Source organism: Dendropsophus ebraccatus, chromosome 14 (genome assembly GCF_027789765.1).
Source record: "Dendropsophus ebraccatus isolate aDenEbr1 chromosome 14, aDenEbr1.pat, whole genome shotgun sequence".
Lineage (NCBI taxonomy): Eukaryota > Metazoa > Chordata > Amphibia > Anura > Hylidae > Dendropsophus > Dendropsophus ebraccatus.
In genome coordinates this window covers 17,553,695-17,573,778 of record NC_091467.1, presented here as the reverse complement: position 1 = coordinate 17,573,778, position 20,084 = coordinate 17,553,695, and the positions used below count along the sequence as shown (strand labels likewise).

General features: G+C 43.4%; 1 protein-coding gene across 1 annotated transcript; it reads left to right on the top strand.

The window, feature by feature from the left end:
* Nucleotides 1–524: 524 nt before the first annotated feature.
* NAGLU (N-acetyl-alpha-glucosaminidase) lies at nt 525–18,538 on the top strand. The gene is made up of 6 exons (XM_069953188.1): nt 525–1,083; nt 7,801–7,948; nt 11,041–11,187; nt 12,071–12,156; nt 13,205–13,461; nt 15,168–18,538. Exons 1-6 carry the CDS (start codon nt 674–676, stop codon nt 16,475–16,477), a joined length of 2,358 nt encoding a protein of 785 aa, XP_069809289.1. The 5' UTR covers nt 525–673; the 3' UTR covers nt 16,478–18,538.
* The last annotated feature ends 1,546 nt before the right edge of the window (nt 18,539–20,084 follow it).

Sequence of the window (20,084 nt, the reverse complement as noted above, 5' to 3'; positions counted from 1 at the left end):
CACCAGTCAAAATACGGCCGATAATCGGTTAGTGTAATAGGGCCTTTAGATTAGGGTCTGAGCAACCAGACCTCGACCGATCAAAACTTTTGACCTGTCTGTGTTTGTACTGTGAGCCATTGCTATATCTGATCTGTGGATTACATGATAACCTATATCATATATGACGCTGGAAGAATGATAAGCTATATCCCAGCTTCTCTCTCCAGTGTGATATCCACAGCACCGCAGGGTGTAGTAATCCTCAGATCTCACAGTTACTTAATAGCTTTAACATGACGGATTGTAATTGCCTGTAACTAACAGGAACCAGTTGTCTCTGCAGCCTGTTCAAACAATCGCCCTGGCTTAATGTGACGCTCCAGCAGCCAATCATACGTATGCGGTAGCCAATCCCGCAGCCTGTGACAGTCCACCAATGGCACTATAATACACGAGGCCAATGGGGTACCAGGTCTCACGTTACCTCATTCAGGAAATGTAAAAGCCTCCCCCAGCTGATGTGTAATGCACAAGCATGCTGTGTGAGTCTGCAGAAAGTCTCAGCTCCACAATAACCCTCTTGGAGTAAAGTCACAAGCAAGTGCCTACAAGATATAGATGTGATGGAGGAAGCGTCCAAGATCTAAGGAAGGATAGATTCTTCAATGAACATTTGACTGCAAACACCAGGATGAGGGCAGCCGCATTGGCTTTGGTTTTCTTGACCTCTCTCGGTCTGGTGGTTTCAGGAAAAGTTTTCCAGACTTTGTCCCACCTGAAGCCGCAGTACCGGGATGCAGTGCAGACCGCCGCGGTGCAAGATCTGCTGTATCGGTTGATTGGTGGCCGCGCGGACGAGTTTGTGGTCACCGTAAACAGCTCCTTGGCTGGACGTGATGGTCTGGACACTTATCTGCTGAGCTCTGTGGCCGGGGGGAAGGTGGCCGTGGTGGGCAGCAGTGGGGTAGCCGCTGCCACCGGATGCTACAACTATCTAAAATATTTCTGTGGCTGCCACATTTCATGGTCAGGAGTCCAGCTGAATGTCCCATCGCCGCTTCCTCAAGTGCCTTCAACTATCACCGTGAAAACACCGAACAGGTAAGGGTAAGAGATGAGCCCAACTGGAGCATGCTCGAGTCCTGTCGATCGGCATTTGATTACCGGTGGCTGAAGAAGTTGGATGCAGCACTAAGGCTGTCTGGTAACCATGGATACAGGTTATGCTATGGCTGTGTCCATGTTTTCCAGGGTAGGGTGGCATTCAACTTCTGCAGCCTGAGCTTTCGGGAAACAGGGCTCAGAGTCTCGGGTGGTCTCTGTTGGCTTTTGCCCACTCCACCAGCCTTGATTGATAGATATTGGTTTATACCACGACAAGGAGAGATTCATGAATTAAGGCTAATGGGGCAGGGCCCCAAATATATATATTGCCCTTCACCAATAACTAGCAGCCTATACTCACCACATCTTTGGGGACTGAATACTGATCAATCCCTTTGTTAAAGGGACATTCAGGATTAGAGAAACTCTAGAAATAGCGCCACCCTTGTCCACAGGTTGTGTGTGATATTACAACTTGGCTCCAAGAAATGAGCTGCAATACCACACTCAAACTGAGAACAAGAGTGGCGCTGTTTCTGTAAGAAAAAACTTTTCCAACCTTAATCAACCTCTTTAGGGTCTCCACATATTTTCTCTAAAAGTTGACTTTGGTAAACCCCAACAATTGTCTGAATTATATGGTGGCCTCCTGGCCCCTGTGTTTGATGTCAACTGCCCACCCCTTTGTTCTCAGAGATAAGACATTGTCATAGTTGTCTGGCAGCGGCTTACCCCTTTTTGCCCTGTGGAGAACACATAATTTTCATTTGTATAGGGAAATAGGGTGAGATAGTTGTAGGACGACAGCTGTTGAAGGTATATGGCCATAAATTTTCTATGAACACAAGAGGGACCTAATCTCTATATCGGCAGAATAGAGACTCCTATTAAAAATATATCACAAAAAATGAAAATTAAAGCGGTTGTTCACCCTAAAAAATTTCTTTCAAATCAGCTGGTGTCAGAAAGTACTAGAGATTTGTAGTTTACTTCTATTAAAAAATCTCGTCTTCCTGTACTTATCCACTGCTGTATGTCCTGCAGGAAGTGGTATTATTTCCAGTCTGGAGAGCAGGAGAGATTTTCTGTGGGGATTTCCTACTGCTCTGGACAGTTTGTGACATAGACAGAGGTGGCAGCAGAGAGCACTGTGTCAGACTAGAAAGAATACACCACTTCCTGCAGGCCATGCAGCAGCTAATAAGTACTGGAAGACTTGAGATTTTTTAATAGAAGTAAATGACAAATCTCTGTCACTTCCTGGGACCAGTTGATTTGAAAGGAAAACATTTTTGGTGAACTACTCCTTTAAAGCTATATTGAAAAATATATCATGAATTTTGAAGGTGGAACTGAAGGTAGGAAATGCTACCAAAGTGACGGCTCGTGGCCTGTTTATAATCATACCAGCATAAATGCAGATTACAGTATGACTGGTGCCTATGCTTATCCTGCCAGGGTCATCTATGTTTTTCTATTCCTCTTTAGCTTGCGGACTATTCTAGAAGCACATGACTTTCTTCCTTCTATAGAACTGGTTTAAATAACAGTCATAAAAAAGTTACTTCCTCATATTAAAGAATCTAACCTATGCTGTCTGGGTACTCCGGAGGGGAAAAAAATATTTTCAAATCAGCTGTTGTCACAAAGTTATACAACTTTGTAAATTACTTCTATTTAAAAATCTCCAGTCTTCCAGTACTCATCAGCTGCTGTATGCACTGTTTCAGACTGGAAAGAACACACCACTTCCTGCACTTACACATCGCACTCCATATATCTCCACAGACAATAAACCATACATTTAAACAGATTGCAAAAACGCAGTGTGAACCCAGCCTTACCGGGCAGAGGTTTTCACAACTTACAGCGCGGGAACGGAGCTGATGATGAAGGTAACAGACTTACAATCTAGTCCCCCTTTAAAAGGGTTATCCAGTGCTACAAAAACATGGCCACTTTCTTTAAGAGACAACACCACTCTTGTCTCCAATTCAGCTGCGGTTTGCAATTAAGCTCCATTCACTTCAATGGAACTGAGCAGCAAAACCCCAACCAAGCTGGAGACAAGAGAGGGGCTGTCTCTGCAAGAAAGTGGCCATGTTTTTGTAGCGCTGGATAATCCCTTTAATATACTAAACCACATCTAGGCTTTGGTATACGGAGGTTGTTATACCTCATAATATATATACCCCCCACACTCATCTTCATGTTTATTCCGGTTCACCCATGTCCACACACGCTCCACACACCAGTTATGTACTTACCTGTTATATATAAGAATCATTGGATGTTCCTATATGTATAGTTGGTCCTACTAGTGCAGACTATCTCCATACATCTCAGTTAGTACAGGTTTTATATCTAAGTGAGACAGCTAGTTCCCTTATTTATTAGGGATTGCACTAGGAGACAGGGCTAGGATCCGGTGCCACCCTATTTAGGGCACCCACACCGCCTAGGGCAGACTAGTTGGAGGGCACCAGGTAGGGTTAACTAGGACACCTTGGCCATATCCACCTACGATACTCTGCTGGTCATCTCTTCCCTTTAATTTCCATTCTGTGACACTGGACCCATATATCCCACAACAGAGGGGGTCCCGGATGCAATTGTTGTATGTGCATCATATCCTCCACTGAAAATAACAGGAGATACGGGAACATTGCTCTATAAAGTGTATACATTCTTAGATGTCCCCAGTAACCCACAAACTGAACACATCTTACAGCCAGGGGTCATGGTTTACATCGGCAACCCTCGACATCTAATATAAAGTTCCTTCACATCAACTAAAGTAGATTCATTCTTCTGTATCAGGGCCCCCTGGGGTCATTTACTGAATGAACACAGATGTGCCCCTAGAATATTGTCCCCCAGAGTGGCATCTAATGTTACATCTAATGCAAAGCAGACTCATTGACATATGGTTTATATAAGAGATGTTTTTGGTTCACTATAACCATATTGCCCTTGTAGCTGCTATTATACTGTATGTGCTTTAGGGACATAGTATGAAATATGAGGGTTTTTTTCTTTCCTTTGGAGCTGTAAAACTGATTCATAATACCAAAAGGGAATCTGTCAGCTATGTGTGATGCTCAGATCTGCGGCCATGGGCATATAGCTGATACAGAGATACATAGCTGCTGACTGACTGAAACACCAACACCAATAACCGAGCACAGAGGTCTGGAGATGATTGCTATAAATACCCTTAGGTGATCAGCCTAGAATTTACTAGAACTTGTGTGCTGAGCCTTTAAATACAGGTGAACAGGCATATGCCTGCCACTAGAGGGAGCCCAATCCCCCAGGAAGCCTGCCCAGTGTAACAGCTGGAGTCGTGGATCCACTGTACCACTGCTAGAGATGGTGTAAGCTGCGACAGGGAGTGGAGTCTAAGGGGCTGCTGGTCCTCACCAGGATGGACCTGCAGCAGGCGACCCAAAGGTTGCTACCCCTGGCTAGGCTTGCTACGGCGGCGGGTGAGGTGCAGCTGGAGACACGTGGGCTGGCAGGAACACAGCAGGACTCACGGCTGGAACAGCAGGCAGCAGGACTTGTGCTCTACTACTCGACCAGTGACGTTCTAGGTTGTTATGGGTGAAACCACTTCTGTGGTGGTTGGTCAGTGTAGGTGTACTGCTCAGCCAGTAATGGAAATGTCATGACACCCATGCTAGTTCAGCACACAGGTGTGATGTTGGTACCTTCTTCATATATGGCCGGTGTGTACTGTTCCCCAATGGTCGGTGACCTGCTGGGCTGTGATGGGTCCCTTGGGCTCCTGTCACGGTGGTCCTGAATGGAGACATGACCCACCCGGACTATCGGTACTGCCACCCACAGAAAGGGGGGAAATGACCTATACCGATGTGTATAGGTGCTGGTATGATGATGACTGAGTCCCGGTAAAATAAATATAATGGCTTTACTGAACAGTCTCTTGAAATTGAAATACAGAACACTTGAAAACAGGCTTGTGTTTACTGGATATGTGCTGGGAGATAGTGATAAGAGCTGATATAATGGAGGTAAATGTAGTGGTGCTTGTATAGTTTAGAGTTGAGCAGTGAAGAGAAGACGAGAGGGATTTGTCGAGATGGTCCCAACCCAGGGCAGTAGTGTGCTCTGCTGGAACTTTAGAGAGAATACTTGAGAAATACTTGTTTTGACTATAGTTTGACCACCTTCTGCCCTATAGTGTCGAGGGACCCGTCCTACTAGGGTGACACAAGCCCCAGCCTTAGTTTCCTGGGTGTAGCCAAGTGTCCAAAATTATCCGGTGTCACCTGTGCTGCGAGATAGAGTACGCAGACCTTCATTGCGGTTGCTTTGCTCTATCCTGGTCCGTTCCTCTGTCCTAAGATACTACCCTACACTGTGTAGAGAGGTACTCTGCATGGGCTGGGATGATCCCTGACTCATCCTCCTTGTAGGGTCTAACACTGCATCTTGGTTGTGGTGGTGGTAGTAGTAGTGAGGAAACTGGTCAGCTTAAGCTGCATCTGCATTCTTGTCCTGGCATAAGCCAGGCCCCAGCTTGACTACAGCAGAGACTGTCTTGTCTTGTGTCCTCTCTGTACAGGAATCTGACTAAACTAACTTCCAGTTCCTCCCACCAGTATAAAACTCCTCCTACAGGGGCATAAGTGAACTTCCCTGGGAATGGTGGAGAGGTGTGTGTGTGTGCAGGAATGAAAGGATAGAGATAGGTTGAGAGAGAAAGCACCTCTGATAGGTCAGAAACAAGCACATGGCATTAGAAAAATTCTTAACCCAATGTTAACTAGAGCTGTGTAATACCTAGACATACACAACACTGACATCTAGTGGTGAACAATAAAACCTGTGAACTTCCTCACCACTTAAACTTACAAAAAAAACTTTTTTGGACACAAAAAGAAAAAAGAACCACAGTGACATCTGGAGACAGAAATTGCCTCTCGACATGCTGTGATTTTTAGGGTAAGCAGTCACCGAACATGCGATCCAAAGTGGATTACAGCGAGACCCCGTCTGGACTTCTCCTTTGAGGTGGACATGTACTTAAAGGGAGATACTGGAGAATGATTCTTTGAGTTTCTTCAAATCAACTAGTGTGAGAAAGTTCTATAGATTTGTAATTTACTTCTATTTAAAAATCTCCAGTGTTCAAGTACTTATCATCTGCTGTATGTCCTGCAGGAAGTGGTGTGTTCTTTTCAGTCTGACACAGTGCCACCATCTGCTGCCACCTCTGTCAGTGTCAGGAAGTGTCCAGAGCAGTAGAGGTTTTCTATGGGGATTTGTTAATGCTCTGGACAGTTCCCGACGTGGACAGAAGTGGCAGCAGAGAGCACTGGGTCAGACCGAAAAGAATACACCACTGACATGAGCAGATTGATATAAAGTTTTGTGGAGAAAGATTCAGTATGAGTTGTAAAGTATTTATTGAAATCCCTTCTTATTGAGGGTCTAAGAGTCCAGTGGGCGGGCCTAACTGTGATTGACAGACATTTGTATATAGGCTCATGCAGCGAAGACTATCATTTATCGAATGAGATTTTAATCAATAAGCTATAAACTAAAGCTTATATCATCAATAGTATATAAACCTATATGATATCCATGTATTGTTAAATAGCAGTGGGTAATATCATACAAATAATCCAAAAAGTAATAACTGATCTTCCAACACACTTTTCAGGACAAACTGTCGTGTACATGAGGAGTAGCACCACTTCTGACTATTATATAACTTGAATATTGCATCTGTCACCAGTTTTGCATTATATCTCTATAGTACACCCTCAGAAGCAGCAGCAGCAGCATAGAGGACATTATAGGGCAATACTGAGCAGTATAATCTGTAAATCAAGCATCATCACTAGTAACTGTAGTAATTCTCTGTATGCCTCTCTTACTCCACTGTTAACCCTTCATTCCCCACTCCTCTTATAGAATATTATGGGCAGTATGTCATCGGATCCCTCAGTGAGCTCATAGCCTGGTCACTGAACATGCATTTTTGCAGTTTTTCAGCTTGAATGATAAGTTTAGGACCAGGGGAGGAGGACAGGAGCCTGATGTTAGGACTAGGAATAAACGTTCAGGCCGGTTGCTGGGGGCGCGACGACGGCGTCCATAGCAGCCGGTCTGCTGTGAATGTTTTTCACTAACTCTACTCCTTGTTGAAGCAGTGGCCAGGGTGCTCTCCCCTGGCTGATCAGCATAAGCTGTAGTAGGTTTCACTGATTGTTGATTGACAGCTGACACACCAGTCAGCTGTCAGTACCTGGGCAGGACCTGGAGCCTCAGCCCCTATCACTCCTGGGGGCTGGGACTACAGGTTGCATAAGTATCCTCCTCTGTCTTCCACCCCCTGCCTGTGAAAGTGCCTAGTTCGCTAGTGTATCTGGATCAAGTGTTTTCCCTGCTTTGTATTTCTGGTAACTTGACTTCTGGCTTCTGACTTATCGACTACCCCTTGGACACGTTTTGTACTGCACTGCTCTGACCCGGATTCCTGACCTTGCTCTCATTGTGTTTTGTCTGAGGCAAAACACAATGAGAGCATCTGAGGCAAGCAGGTAGGGGCAGCGGGGTGGGTGCCAGCTTTAGGGCTCACCTGTCCTTGTGTCTCCCTGTCCCTATCCTAACACCTGATATGGAATACAATATTGTCATCCTCTTATTTGTCCTTTATCTGACAGACTTTTCTTTTTATAGGTTTCGCTACTATCAAAATGTTTGCACTTCCAGTTACTCATTTGTCTGGTGGGACTGGGCCAGATGGGAGAAGGAGATAGACTGGATGGCACTTAATGGAATCAACATGCCCCTCGCATTCACCGGTCAGGAGGCTATATGGCAACGGGTAAGACCACCGGTCTACATTTCCAGCAATATTTTTGACTGTTTTAAAGAAAAGCAAAAACACTTTCATATGTCATTATACTTTACAGAACGGCTTTGACTACTTGGCATGGCTTCCCTTATTTCTTACTGAGATTCGGAAGAAAATAAACCATGGCACTGAAATAGGATTGGAATATTCTCTAACTTACTGTACAACCCATTCTATCCATATCTATTACACAGATAGACATATAGACAGACACTGGATGGATGGGTAGGAGATGAGGGGGGGAGGTAGCTGCCTCTTGTGGCCGGAGGCATAATGCTGCGACTGCCCACAAGAGTGAGCCGGTGGCTCCCAGCCCTGTCAATCACAGCGCCGCATTTAATTGTATGTGCTTTTGTTAGGAATGCGCACTGCTAAAGGGCCAGCGTCAGCACCTAGCCGCACTTGCCCACGCCACTGTGTAATACATCCGGATGCCCCCATAGCATTCTATGGGGCACGTGTGCCAGAATTCCAGAAGACAAATATAGGACAAGGAAAATCCTGAAGGGTATCCATGCCCAATAGAAGCCTATGGATCCGGAAATTTATCTTGATTTCCCTATAAGAATTCCAAATAAATTTACCAGACATGTGAAGGGGGCCTTAAAGGGGTTGTCCAGCAAAAATCTTTTTCTTTCAAATCAACTGATATCATAAAGTTATACAGATTTGTAATTTACTTCTATTAAAAAAATCTCATGTCTTCCCATACTTATTAGCTGCTGTATGTCCTGCAGGAAGTTTTGTTTTATTTTCAGTCTGACACAGTGCTCTCTGCTGCCATCTCTGGCTGAGACAGGAACTCTGTCTCGGTTTTCCATGAATCCCCATAGAAAACCTCTCCTGCTCTGGACAGATCCTGTCTCGGCCAGAGATGTCAGCAGAGAGCATTGTGTCAGGCTGAAAATAAAACAAAACTTCCTACAGGACATACAGCAGCTAATAAGTACTGGAAGACTTGAGATTTTTTAATAGAAGTAAATTACAAATCTGTAAAACTTTCCGATACCAGTTGATATGAAAGAAAAAGATTTTTGCTGTAATAACATGCTTATAGTTGAATAGGACGCCCTGATTGACAATACAAGGATCCATTAGATAGATAGATAGATAGATAGATAGATACAGGGGCGTAGCTAGGATTCATGGGGCCCCATAGCAAAAAACTGTATGGGGCCCCATGAATCCTGTACGCCCCCCCCCGGCAAACACAGACAATGACGCACATATACACACACACAGGCACCATTAACATATATACAGATACGCCACTGACATACACACATATATACGCTGTAATGTGATTACACTAGTGCTGATGTATACACCATGAATAGACTGTACACAGGGAAATCATCTCAACCAGAAATAAAAGAAAATGCAGCAGATATTAATGGTGGGTTCTTTTATTAGAGCCCAGCATTAATAGAAGCTGCTGCAGAACATCTTTGGGAGCAAACACACACATATACACCAGTGCTACAGACATTGCTGACATACACACACATATAGCCCCATATACATACACATACTGACATATACATATACCCACAGATACATATATACACACACTGACATATACATATACCCACAGATACATATATACACACACTGACATATACATATATACACACACACTGACATATACATATACCCACAGATACATATATACACACACTGACATATACATATATACACACACTGACATATAAATATATCCACAGATACATATATACACACACTGACATATACATATACCCACAGATACATATATACACACACTGACATATACATATACCCACAGATACATATATACACACACTGACATATACATATACCCACAGATACATATATACACACACTGACATATACATATACCCACAGATACATATATACACACACTGACACACATACACAGCACTTACAGCTCCCAGGCTTCCCCTCCTCCTCCTGTAGTTCGGGGTGATCTTCACAGAGAAGTATTGAGGATCCCTCTCCTGTGCAGTCTGGCAGGTCCTGCTCCTCTGTTCAGCCCGCTCACCCGGCACTACAGTGAGGGGGCTGAACAGTGCAGTGGGGGTCCCTCTTCCTCTCTGGACCCCTGGGGGAGCGGGGTACCTACCATGAAGGCAGGGCAGGCTTCCTCGGGCCCCCTTCCTGCAGGGGCCCCATAGCAGTCACCTTCCCTGCCTTCATAGTAGCTACGCCACTGGATAGATATGCACAGAAGAGGTCCGTGGAGCCTCAGTTACGAGTCTCAAAACACGGGAATAGCCAGATATCCCTCTCTCCAGAGAAGGATGCCCGTTGCCAAGGGGTGCCTCCTAGTGGGGAGAGCACCAAACCACCCTGATACGTAGTCCCTCAGGTCCTCACTCTGTTGCTAACATTGGGGCCTAAATAGGGAAACACCAGGGTGGTCCTGTAGGTCTCCCTGAGTTCATCGATTGTTGTGTTTTGATAGATAGATAGATAGAGGTAAACAGATAGATAGATAGATAGATAAATAGATAGATAGATAGAGGTAAACAGATAGATAAAACTTGACACTCCCAGTTCCACTTTCTAACACTAGGTGGCAATATAGGATTCTATCAGAATATATATAGGACACCACTACTTTTTCCTGACTGTGATGTATGATGGTCATAACATTAAACATCTGTTCTACATTCAGATTCCTGTCTAATTTAGCTCAGAGCAAACGATTTACTACTTGAAAGCCGCCAGGAGGCTCTTCTCAATTCCATTGAACACCATAGGCCCCAGGAGCAGTGCAGATGGTCCCCAGGTGTTGGGTCATGCTTAGGACTTTTCTCAGTTTCATGGAACCCCATAGGAGATGGTAGCGGGACAGATGGTCTCCAGGTGTTGGGTCCTGCTTATCGCCTGAACTGCTCTCATAGATTTATATGGAAACATTTAGCTTGAGAAGCTTTGATAACTCCTTATATCCATATAATATACTCCTCTCCCACTGGGTGGCTGTATACTGTTATTATAAGAGGTCATTAAATGTTCTCATCAAAGAACCCTTTTTTATGTTTTTTGTTATTTTTTAGGTATTCTTGACATTGGGATTAACCCAGACGGAGATTGATGACTTTTTCACTGGTCCTGCTTTCCTAGCCTGGGGTCGGATGGGGAATATTCACACTTGGGGGGGTCCATTGTCCGCAAACTGGATGCAGAAGCAGCTCTCCCTGCAGGTAATGTCCATAGACAATGCAAGGGCATATACGGGGGGAAACCAAAAGGTCGGTGTTGATTCATTGCATTCATTATACAAGATTAATTTATTTTATTTGATGCAGTTTCGTATAAACTGTATTTGTATATGTGTATGCTGGCTTATATGTATATTTTATGTATATATATGCTTATTTGTATATGTGTATGCTGGTTATGCCAGCAGGCATGGTGATTAATGCTACTGTAACTGACTGCTGGCTCCCTCTAGTGGCAACATGGGGGAAGTATTAGCCTAGGCTGGTCTAAACTTCTGACTTCAAATATAAAGGGGTACTCTGGTGAAAATCTTTTTCTTTCAACTCAACTGGTTTCAGAAAGTTATATAGATTTGTAATTTACTTCTATTTAAAAATCTCAAGTTTTCCAGTACTTGTCAACTGCTGTATGTCCTGCAGGAAGTAGTGTATTCTTTCCAGATTGACACAGTGCTCTCTGCTGCCACCTCTGTCCGTGTCAGGAACTGTCCAGAGCAGTAGCAAATCCCCATAGACATCCTCTCCTGCTCTGGACAGTTCCTGACATAGACAGAGGTGGCAGCAGAGAGCACTGTGTCTGACTGGAAAGAATACACCACTTCCTGCAGGACATACAGCAGCTGATAAGTACTGGAAGGCTGGATATTTTTAAATATCTATATCAATATAAGTTTCTGAAACTAGTTGATTTGAAAGGAAATTTTTTTTTGCCGGAGTACCCCTTCAAATCATGGGTGCATGACGGAGTGACTTAAGATTCTGTAACTCACCCCAGACCCCTATAATGACTGTTCCATCAGGGACTGAGCACCTTAGGCTTAGCCAGACCTCATGCTAAATGTATTTATTTAATGTTTAATTGTAGAATAAGATAATCGAGAGGATGAGGTCTCTGGGAATGATCCCAGTGCTGCCTGCATTTGCTGGACATGTACCCCAGGGGTTACTAAGGTAATTCTGTTACTTTCTATTGAGTTGTGTGTATTCTATAATACTCTGAGCTAAATGATAGGGCCATGCAACACGATCTAATAACTAATAAAAGCAACTGAAGTAACTTTAAAGGAGTGTTCCAGGCATTGTAAATTGTTGTATATTTTGATGAGGCTGTGTCCGGACTACCTCTTTAGGCAAATATATTTTGCCTATAGATATATACAGTATATATATATATATATATATATATATATATATATATATATATATTTTAAGAATAGAAAGACTCGTAATGCGTGGTAATGTGAATTACTCCCTACTCCCAGCCCTATGACTATCTGCAAAGATAAATGGTACTACTGTAGGATTCTGTTCTCCATGGCAAACACTCCTTAGCTCTGACCAGAGAGCATGGCAGAACGACACTCCCTACACAACCCAACCAAGCAAAATGTCATCTTTCCTCAGTCCTCTATAAGGACATTCCACTGGAACCTGTATCTATATACATTGCCCATGAGTAATCTGGCCATCTTCTCCCGTTAAAGAGGAACTCCGGTGAAAACATATATTTTTTCCAAATTAACTGGTACAAGAAAGTCATACAGATTTGTAATTTATTACTTGTAACTTCTATTACTTCTAAATCTCAAGTCTTCCTGTACTTATCAGCAGCTGTATGTCCTGCAGGAAGTGGCGGATTCTTTCCAGTCTGACACAGTGCTCTCTGCTGCCACCTCTGTCCATGTCAGGAACTGTCCAGAGCAGGAGAGGTTTCCTATGGGGATTTGCTACTGATCTGGACACCAGATGATTTGAAAGAAAAACATTTTCTACGGAGTACTCCTTTAACGTATTCCACTGACCTATCCCTAGAGTCTCCTTCCCCTGTTGGCATAGACTTTTATTCTTTTCTGTTACACCATAAACACACTGAGATGGTGCCCCCATTGCCAGACATCTCTAGGCCTAACAAGCCTATGTGATAATGCTATTTGATTTTTATTCTGTTTCTTTCTGTTCAGAACATGCTATTTTCTTACTCTTTTGTTATTTTGCACAGAGTATTCCCTAAAATCAACGTGACCAGACTTGGTCCTTGGAGCAACTTCAATTGTACCTATTCATGCAGTTATCTATTGGACCCGGAGGACCCCCTGTTCCAGAAGATTGGAGGCCTCTTTATAAACCAGATGATTCTAGAGTTTGGAACTGACCATATTTACAATGCGGACACCTTCAACGAGATGACCCCGACCTCCTCTGATCCGGCCTACTTGTCTGCCATTAGTAGCGCCATCTTTAAGTCCATGGCTAATGGTACGTCCATACCCCAAGGATTAGTAAATAATTCTCCTGCTAAATTATTAAAAACACAAACAAAATAGATTACAATATAACTATTACTGTATAGAAGCAAAAACTAAACAGCTATATACTGCACACAAACTACTGCCACATAATGCTAAAACAATACTGCATGTCTTTGGAAAATATAAAAAACTAATAAAAAGATATTATGAAAAAAAAAAAAACAATACTGCAACATACAGCCCACGTAATACTGGACTTATAAGACTTATAAGATTGATGGCCTATCTATAGGATGCATGATCATTCGCTGATCAGCATCACACACTATACGGTGAATGGGGCTGGAAGCCCTGCATGGCCCATTGTACAGTGGTAGCATCCTACTCACCCGTTCACTGGGAGGTAAGCTGCAGTTACCCAGTGCCACCACTATAGAATGAATGGCGCATGGCTTCCGATCCCAGTCACTGTACTTTGCGGGGCACCGAACAACTGATTGGTGGCAGTGCCAGATGTCTACACCCCATTGATTAACAATTGATGGCCTTTCTTGGATGGATGGGATGGACCATCAATTATATATATTATTACCAATAAACCCATTTAAATATTGGCAACAATAATGCTTCTATATACGGTCCACTACTACTGCCAAAGTGGAAAACCAATATTCTGCAATATACTTTACATATACTACAGACAGATTGTGCCAGAACAATACTGCAATATAAATCCCCCATAATACCAACACAAAAACAGTACTGCTATTTAAAGTCCACATAATACTGCCAGAAGTTGTCAAAAACAATACTGCTATATACAATCTAGATAATGATACCACATAGTAGCAAAAATAATACTGCTATATAAAGCCCACATAACACCACTATATAGAGGCAGAAGCAATAAAAATATATACAGCCCACATAGTGCTACCATATAGTGGCAAAAACAATACTGCTATATACAGCCCACATAATGCCACTATGTACAGGCAAAGCAGTATTGTTTATATAGTGGCAAAACCAATACTGTTATATACAGCACACATAATGCCACTATAAAGATGCAAAAACTGTTCTGCGATATATAATGCTACCATATAGTGGCAAAAACAATACTGCTAGATATAGCCCACATAATGCCACTATACTGAGGAAAAGCAATACTGCTATATACAGTCCACTTAACACTACCATATAATGGCAAAAACAATATATACAGCAATAGTGCAATATATACACCACACACATAATGCCCCTATATTGAGACAGAAACTATACTGTTATATACAGCCTACATGATGCAGCTACAGTATATAGAGGCAGATACTATACTGTTATATACAGCCCACTATATAGTTATATACAGCCCACTGTATAGTATTCATACAAGAGCTTAAATTTAATACTGCCAAACAGTTCCCGTTATTAAGTAATAGTACCGTACACCAATAACTATTGTATGATTTAGTTGGCTCTCAAGTCCCCTGTGGCCATGTGGGGAATTGCCAGGATTGCTGCTCCCTATAATAATCCTTACCCACTAAACGTATAGACATGGATAGGGGGGTTATTATAGAAGTGCAGACTATTGTTTCCTTATCCGCCCATGGTGTACATCTTCCACCAAACTACCCTCACCAGAATGCTTCACTTCTACACAATATGGTATAGGAGATTGACTAACCTGTTGTTCTTGTCTGCCCTTAGTGGATCCCGGAGCCATCTGGTTAATGCAGGGCTGGCTGTTTGTTAATAATCCATCCTTCTGGAAGCCGGAACAGATCCGTGCACTCCTCCATGGGGCGCCCATTGGTAAAATAATTGTCCTGGACTTGTTTGCAGAAACCTCGCCCGTCTATACGTCTACAAAGTCTTTCTTTGGCCAACCATTTATTTGGTGCATGCTTCACAACTTTGGCGGCAACCATGGCCTATATGGAAAAGCTGACTCGGTCAACACCGGGCCCTTTAATGCCATGATATTTAAAGACTCCACGATGGTCGGAACAGGACTGACCCCAGAAGGTATTGAGCAAAATGATATGATATATGACCTGATGAATGAGATTGGTTGGAGATCCAAGCCCCTTAACCTTACCGAGTGGATCGCAGGTTATTCCACCAGACGCTACGGACAGGTGGACCCCAATGCTCTGGCCGCATGGCAGCTTCTTCTCACAAGCGTCTACAACTGTACTCAAGACTGGAAGGACCATAACCACAGTCCTCTAGTAAGACGGCCGTCCCTCAAGATGAATGTAGAAGTCTGCTACAACCAGAGTGACCTATTTGAAGCTTGGAAGCTCATGTATAATGCAGTTCCTTTCCTGTCGAAAAGTAGCACCTTTCTGTATGATCTGGTGGATGTTACTCGAGAAGCCGTGCAGCAGATAGTAACTCAATATTATTTAGACATCAAGACGTCTTACGAGAGTGAAGACCTAGAAAATCTTATAACTGCAGGTGGTGTGCTGGTCTACGACCTCCTCCCTGACCTCGATAGTCTTCTGTCCAGTCAACCCCAGTTCTTACTTGGAAGATGGTTGGAAGATGCTAGAACAATGGCTGTAACTCCACATGAGGCTTCCCTGTATGACATGAATGCCCGCAACCAGATCACTCTATGGGGTCCTACGGGCAACATTTTAGACTACGCTAACAAACAACTTGGGGGGCTAGTAGAGGATTATTATACAGAACGCTGGGGTTTATTTCTCTGGTGCTTGTTGGAAAGCCTTAATACGGACATACCCTTCAACCAAGCCAAGTTCAACGAGGCCGTATTTAACGTAGAAAAGGCCTTCACATACAATGGCAAGAAATATCCCTCAGCACCAACTGGGGACACAATAGAGATTGTTCAAAAAATTTTTCTAAAGTATTATCCGAAAGCCGTCACGGTAAATAAATACCAACAAAGCACAAAAGAGAAGGCAATTGAGAAGAGAAGGGAAGTGCTGAAGGCATTCCAGTCTAGATACGCCTTAAAGTCATACAATGTGTACAAAGCTGTATAGACCGTATATACGTCTGCTGTATCAGCATTGCCATCTAGAGACGTGAAAAGATTCGATCTGCGGGGGTCTGGTTGATTAGGATAAGTGCTGGATAGGGGTCCTTTTACATTACCAGATGTCACAAACGAGTGCCACCGATCAGTGAGACTGGTCCTCGCGTGCAGTGCCTGTAAGGCCCTTTTAGGCCAGAAGTGTTGCTACAAACGTTGATTATGGGCCCCCTTAGGGTCCTATTACACAGAGCGATTTTTAACGAATAATGACCAACGATCGCAAACGAGATTGTTTATCGTTAACCTAAAATCGTTTACCATATTACACAACGATAATTGTTAGTTATGATCGTTACTACGATCGTTATTGCGATCGTTACTATGATCGTTTATTCCTTCTGATCCCAGCAAAACAATAAACAATGTGCAATTACACTGAACGATTAGTGAAAAAATGCGGAACTTGAGCGAACGAATGTGGAATTACAGCGAACGATTAACGATAATTTTAGGTTCAGATCTAAATCAACGATGAACGACATATGAACAATTTTTCGATTGTTGCCTGCAATTACACGGAACGACTATTGTTTAAATTCAAATGATTTAACGATTTTTTGCACGATAATCATCCCGTGTAATAGGGCCCTTACTCTATGTGCGTTTCTCCGCACCACCTACAAGCTTAGATGCTGCACATTCGATATATACCTGTATAACACTTGTCCGTGTCTTCTTTATGCTGTAAAATCGCTTCATTTCATCTAGAGGGGAGAGGGGGACATGAAGCCCCGGCTAGGTGACACTGTCCGCATAGAGTAAAGGCCCTATTCCACAGAACGATTACAGTCCGTATTCGACCGATATCGGTCGTTACGGCCAATGATCGTCCAGTGGAATAGAAGGCAACGATCAGCAGACATCATTCATGTCGGCTGATCGTTGCAGTCGTTTGTCTTTCAACCATGTTGAAAAACAAACGGCTGTGATAGCAGCGATCTGCTGCCGTCGCCCAGTGGAATAGGAGCGGCAGCAGCACACCGCCACTATCCGCTATGGGCTGGCTGGACAATCTAGCGGTCACCCAGGCAGCCCCCCCGCAGCTCCCCGCAGCCCGGGGATATAGTTAGTGATATCCATGCAGCCCCTGCTTTTAAAAGTGTAAAATATTAAAGTATATACAGGCCTTGGCTACCATAGGGGGTGTCAAAAAGCCACTCTGCCATGGCTGGGGTATTTAGATATCAGGCTAGGCAGCAAACTTAAATTGTGCTCTGCGTAAAGGAATACTTACTTACCTAGAGCTCTGCATAATTGTTAAAAATACAATGTAAGCGAGAAAAAAATTCAAGAAGAAGAAACGATCATTGAGACATTTTAAAAGGGTGACTATATATATATATATATATATATATATATATATATATATATATAAATTCCTTGTAATATATATAGTCTGTTTGTTGGGTTTTCTAAACCCCAGCATACTCACCTGCCCCAATTCCCCTCTTGACTCCCCCTATTGACTCCAGATTCTAGCTTCTTCCTGCTCACTTGATGACCATGCAGGAAATGCCCACTGACCCAAACACCTATCATGTTTTACACCTCAGAATAAACTCCATCAATCCGTGACTCAAATTTATCAAAGGAAGTAAAATAGCGGCTGGCGTGAACTACCTAAAGCAACCAATCACAGATCAGCTGTGGTACAGTGAAAGCTGAGCTGTGATTGGTTGCTGTGGGCAGTTTACGCCGGTTTCTATTTTTACACCCTTCAATAAATCTGGTTGTAAACATAGCCTAATGCTGAAAATCATGGTACATTTGGGCCAGTATGATTTTCTTTATGATGTGGTTTTGTGCTTTTCTGCATATTGACTATTTTTATTTTATTTTATTGCATTTTTAACCAGACAACTTGATCCTGTCTCATTGTCAATAACTTTTATAATGTTCATTATTATATGCTATTTTTGTACAATGTTAACTTAATTAGTTGAAAAAAAAACAACTTTATCAAATAATGTTTATTTTCTTACATGTCTAATAAAATACATATAAGAGGTATCTGCGCATTTATTTGGTTATTTTTGCTTTATTAAAGTATTCTTCTTGCCAGACTTTGTGAACCTTTTCTACTTTAAAGTAGCCCAGTTTAGAGAACACATTGTCATATGAATGTTTATGGAATTCTGATTTAATACTTGGGAAGGGGTGGGGGGGCTCTTTCTTGAAGTGAGAACTAGAGATGAGCGCATGTCCGAACCCAAAAGTCTCAGCATTTCCTTACTGGTGTCTGAAAAATGTCCTAGGGAGTCCTTAAAAACAAGGAAACAGGCGATACTGTTACCAGGTTTCCCAGGCAGCCTAAGGGCTGTACCCAACCTCTTCAGCCACTGGTAAGCAAATGTGACGACTTCCGGGTTAAGCCACTCAAGCATGCTCGAGTTGCACTCATCTCTAGTGAAAACCAGAGTGTGTATTTTTCTGGACAACCTGACCAGACACCAGACCTGACCGAAGCCGCGATACTGTGACTGGATAACACCACCACACCAGACCTGACCAATACCGCCATATTGTGACGGGATAACACCGTCACACTAGACCTGGCCAATACCACCATACTGTGACTGGATAACACCGCCACATCAGACCTGACCAACAACACCATACTGTGACTGGAAAACACCGCCATACCAGACCTGACCAATACCGCCATACTGTGACTAAATAATAGAGCCACACCTAACACCGCCATACCAGACCTGACCAGAGCCGCCATACTGTGACTGGATAACACCGCCATACCAGACCTGACCAATACTGCCATATTGTGACGGGATAAGACCGCCACACCAGACCTGACCAAAGCCGCCATACTGTGACTGGATAACACCATCACACTAGACCTGACCAATACCGCCATACTGTGACTGGATAACACCATCACACTAGACCTGACCAATACCGCCTTACTGTGACTGGATAACTCCACCACAACAGACCTCACCAATACCACCATACTGTGACTGAATAATACAGCCACACCTAACACCGTCACACTAGACCTGACCAATACCACCATACTGTGACTGGATAACACCACCACACCAGACCTGACCAATACCTCCATACTGTGACGGTATAAGACCGCCACACCAGACCTGACCAAAGCCGCCATACTGTGACTGAATAACACCACCACACCAGACCTGGCCAATACCACCATACTGTGACTGGATAACACCACCACACCAGACCTGGCCAATACCACCATACTGTGACTGGATAACACCGCCATACCAGACCTGACCAATACCGCCATATTGTGATGGGATAACACCGCCACACTAGACCTGACCAATACCCCCACCCCCTTCGAAAAGACACCAGATTTACTGGCAAATCTAAATGGGACAAAAAAAAATTGTTTCCTTCCCCCTGCTCCCTGGTGCTTCCCCCCTGCAAGGTGCTGCCTTAGGCACCGGACTACAGGTGCCTAGTGGTAAATACGACCCTGAGGCTCTTGGGATCTCTCGGCGCTCAGCCAATCAGACCCTTTCAACTTACTAAATAATCTTGATGCTCCATCCAACATGAGTCAAGCT

What these genes read in the sequence shown, in the direction of transcription:
- NAGLU (XM_069953188.1), top strand. Translation starts at nt 674, where the DNA reads ATGAGGGCAGCCGCATTGGCTTTGGTTTTCTTGACCTCTCTCGGTCTG. An exon ending in AGAAGCAGCTCTCCCTGCAG is followed by an intron (nt 11,188 to 12,070) that starts GTAATGTCCATA and finishes GTTTAATTGTAG; the next exon opens with AATAAGATAATCGAGAGGAT. An exon ending in GTACCCCAGGGGTTACTAAG is followed by an intron (nt 12,157 to 13,204) that starts GTAATTCTGTTA and finishes TATTTTGCACAG; the next exon opens with AGTATTCCCTAAAATCAACG.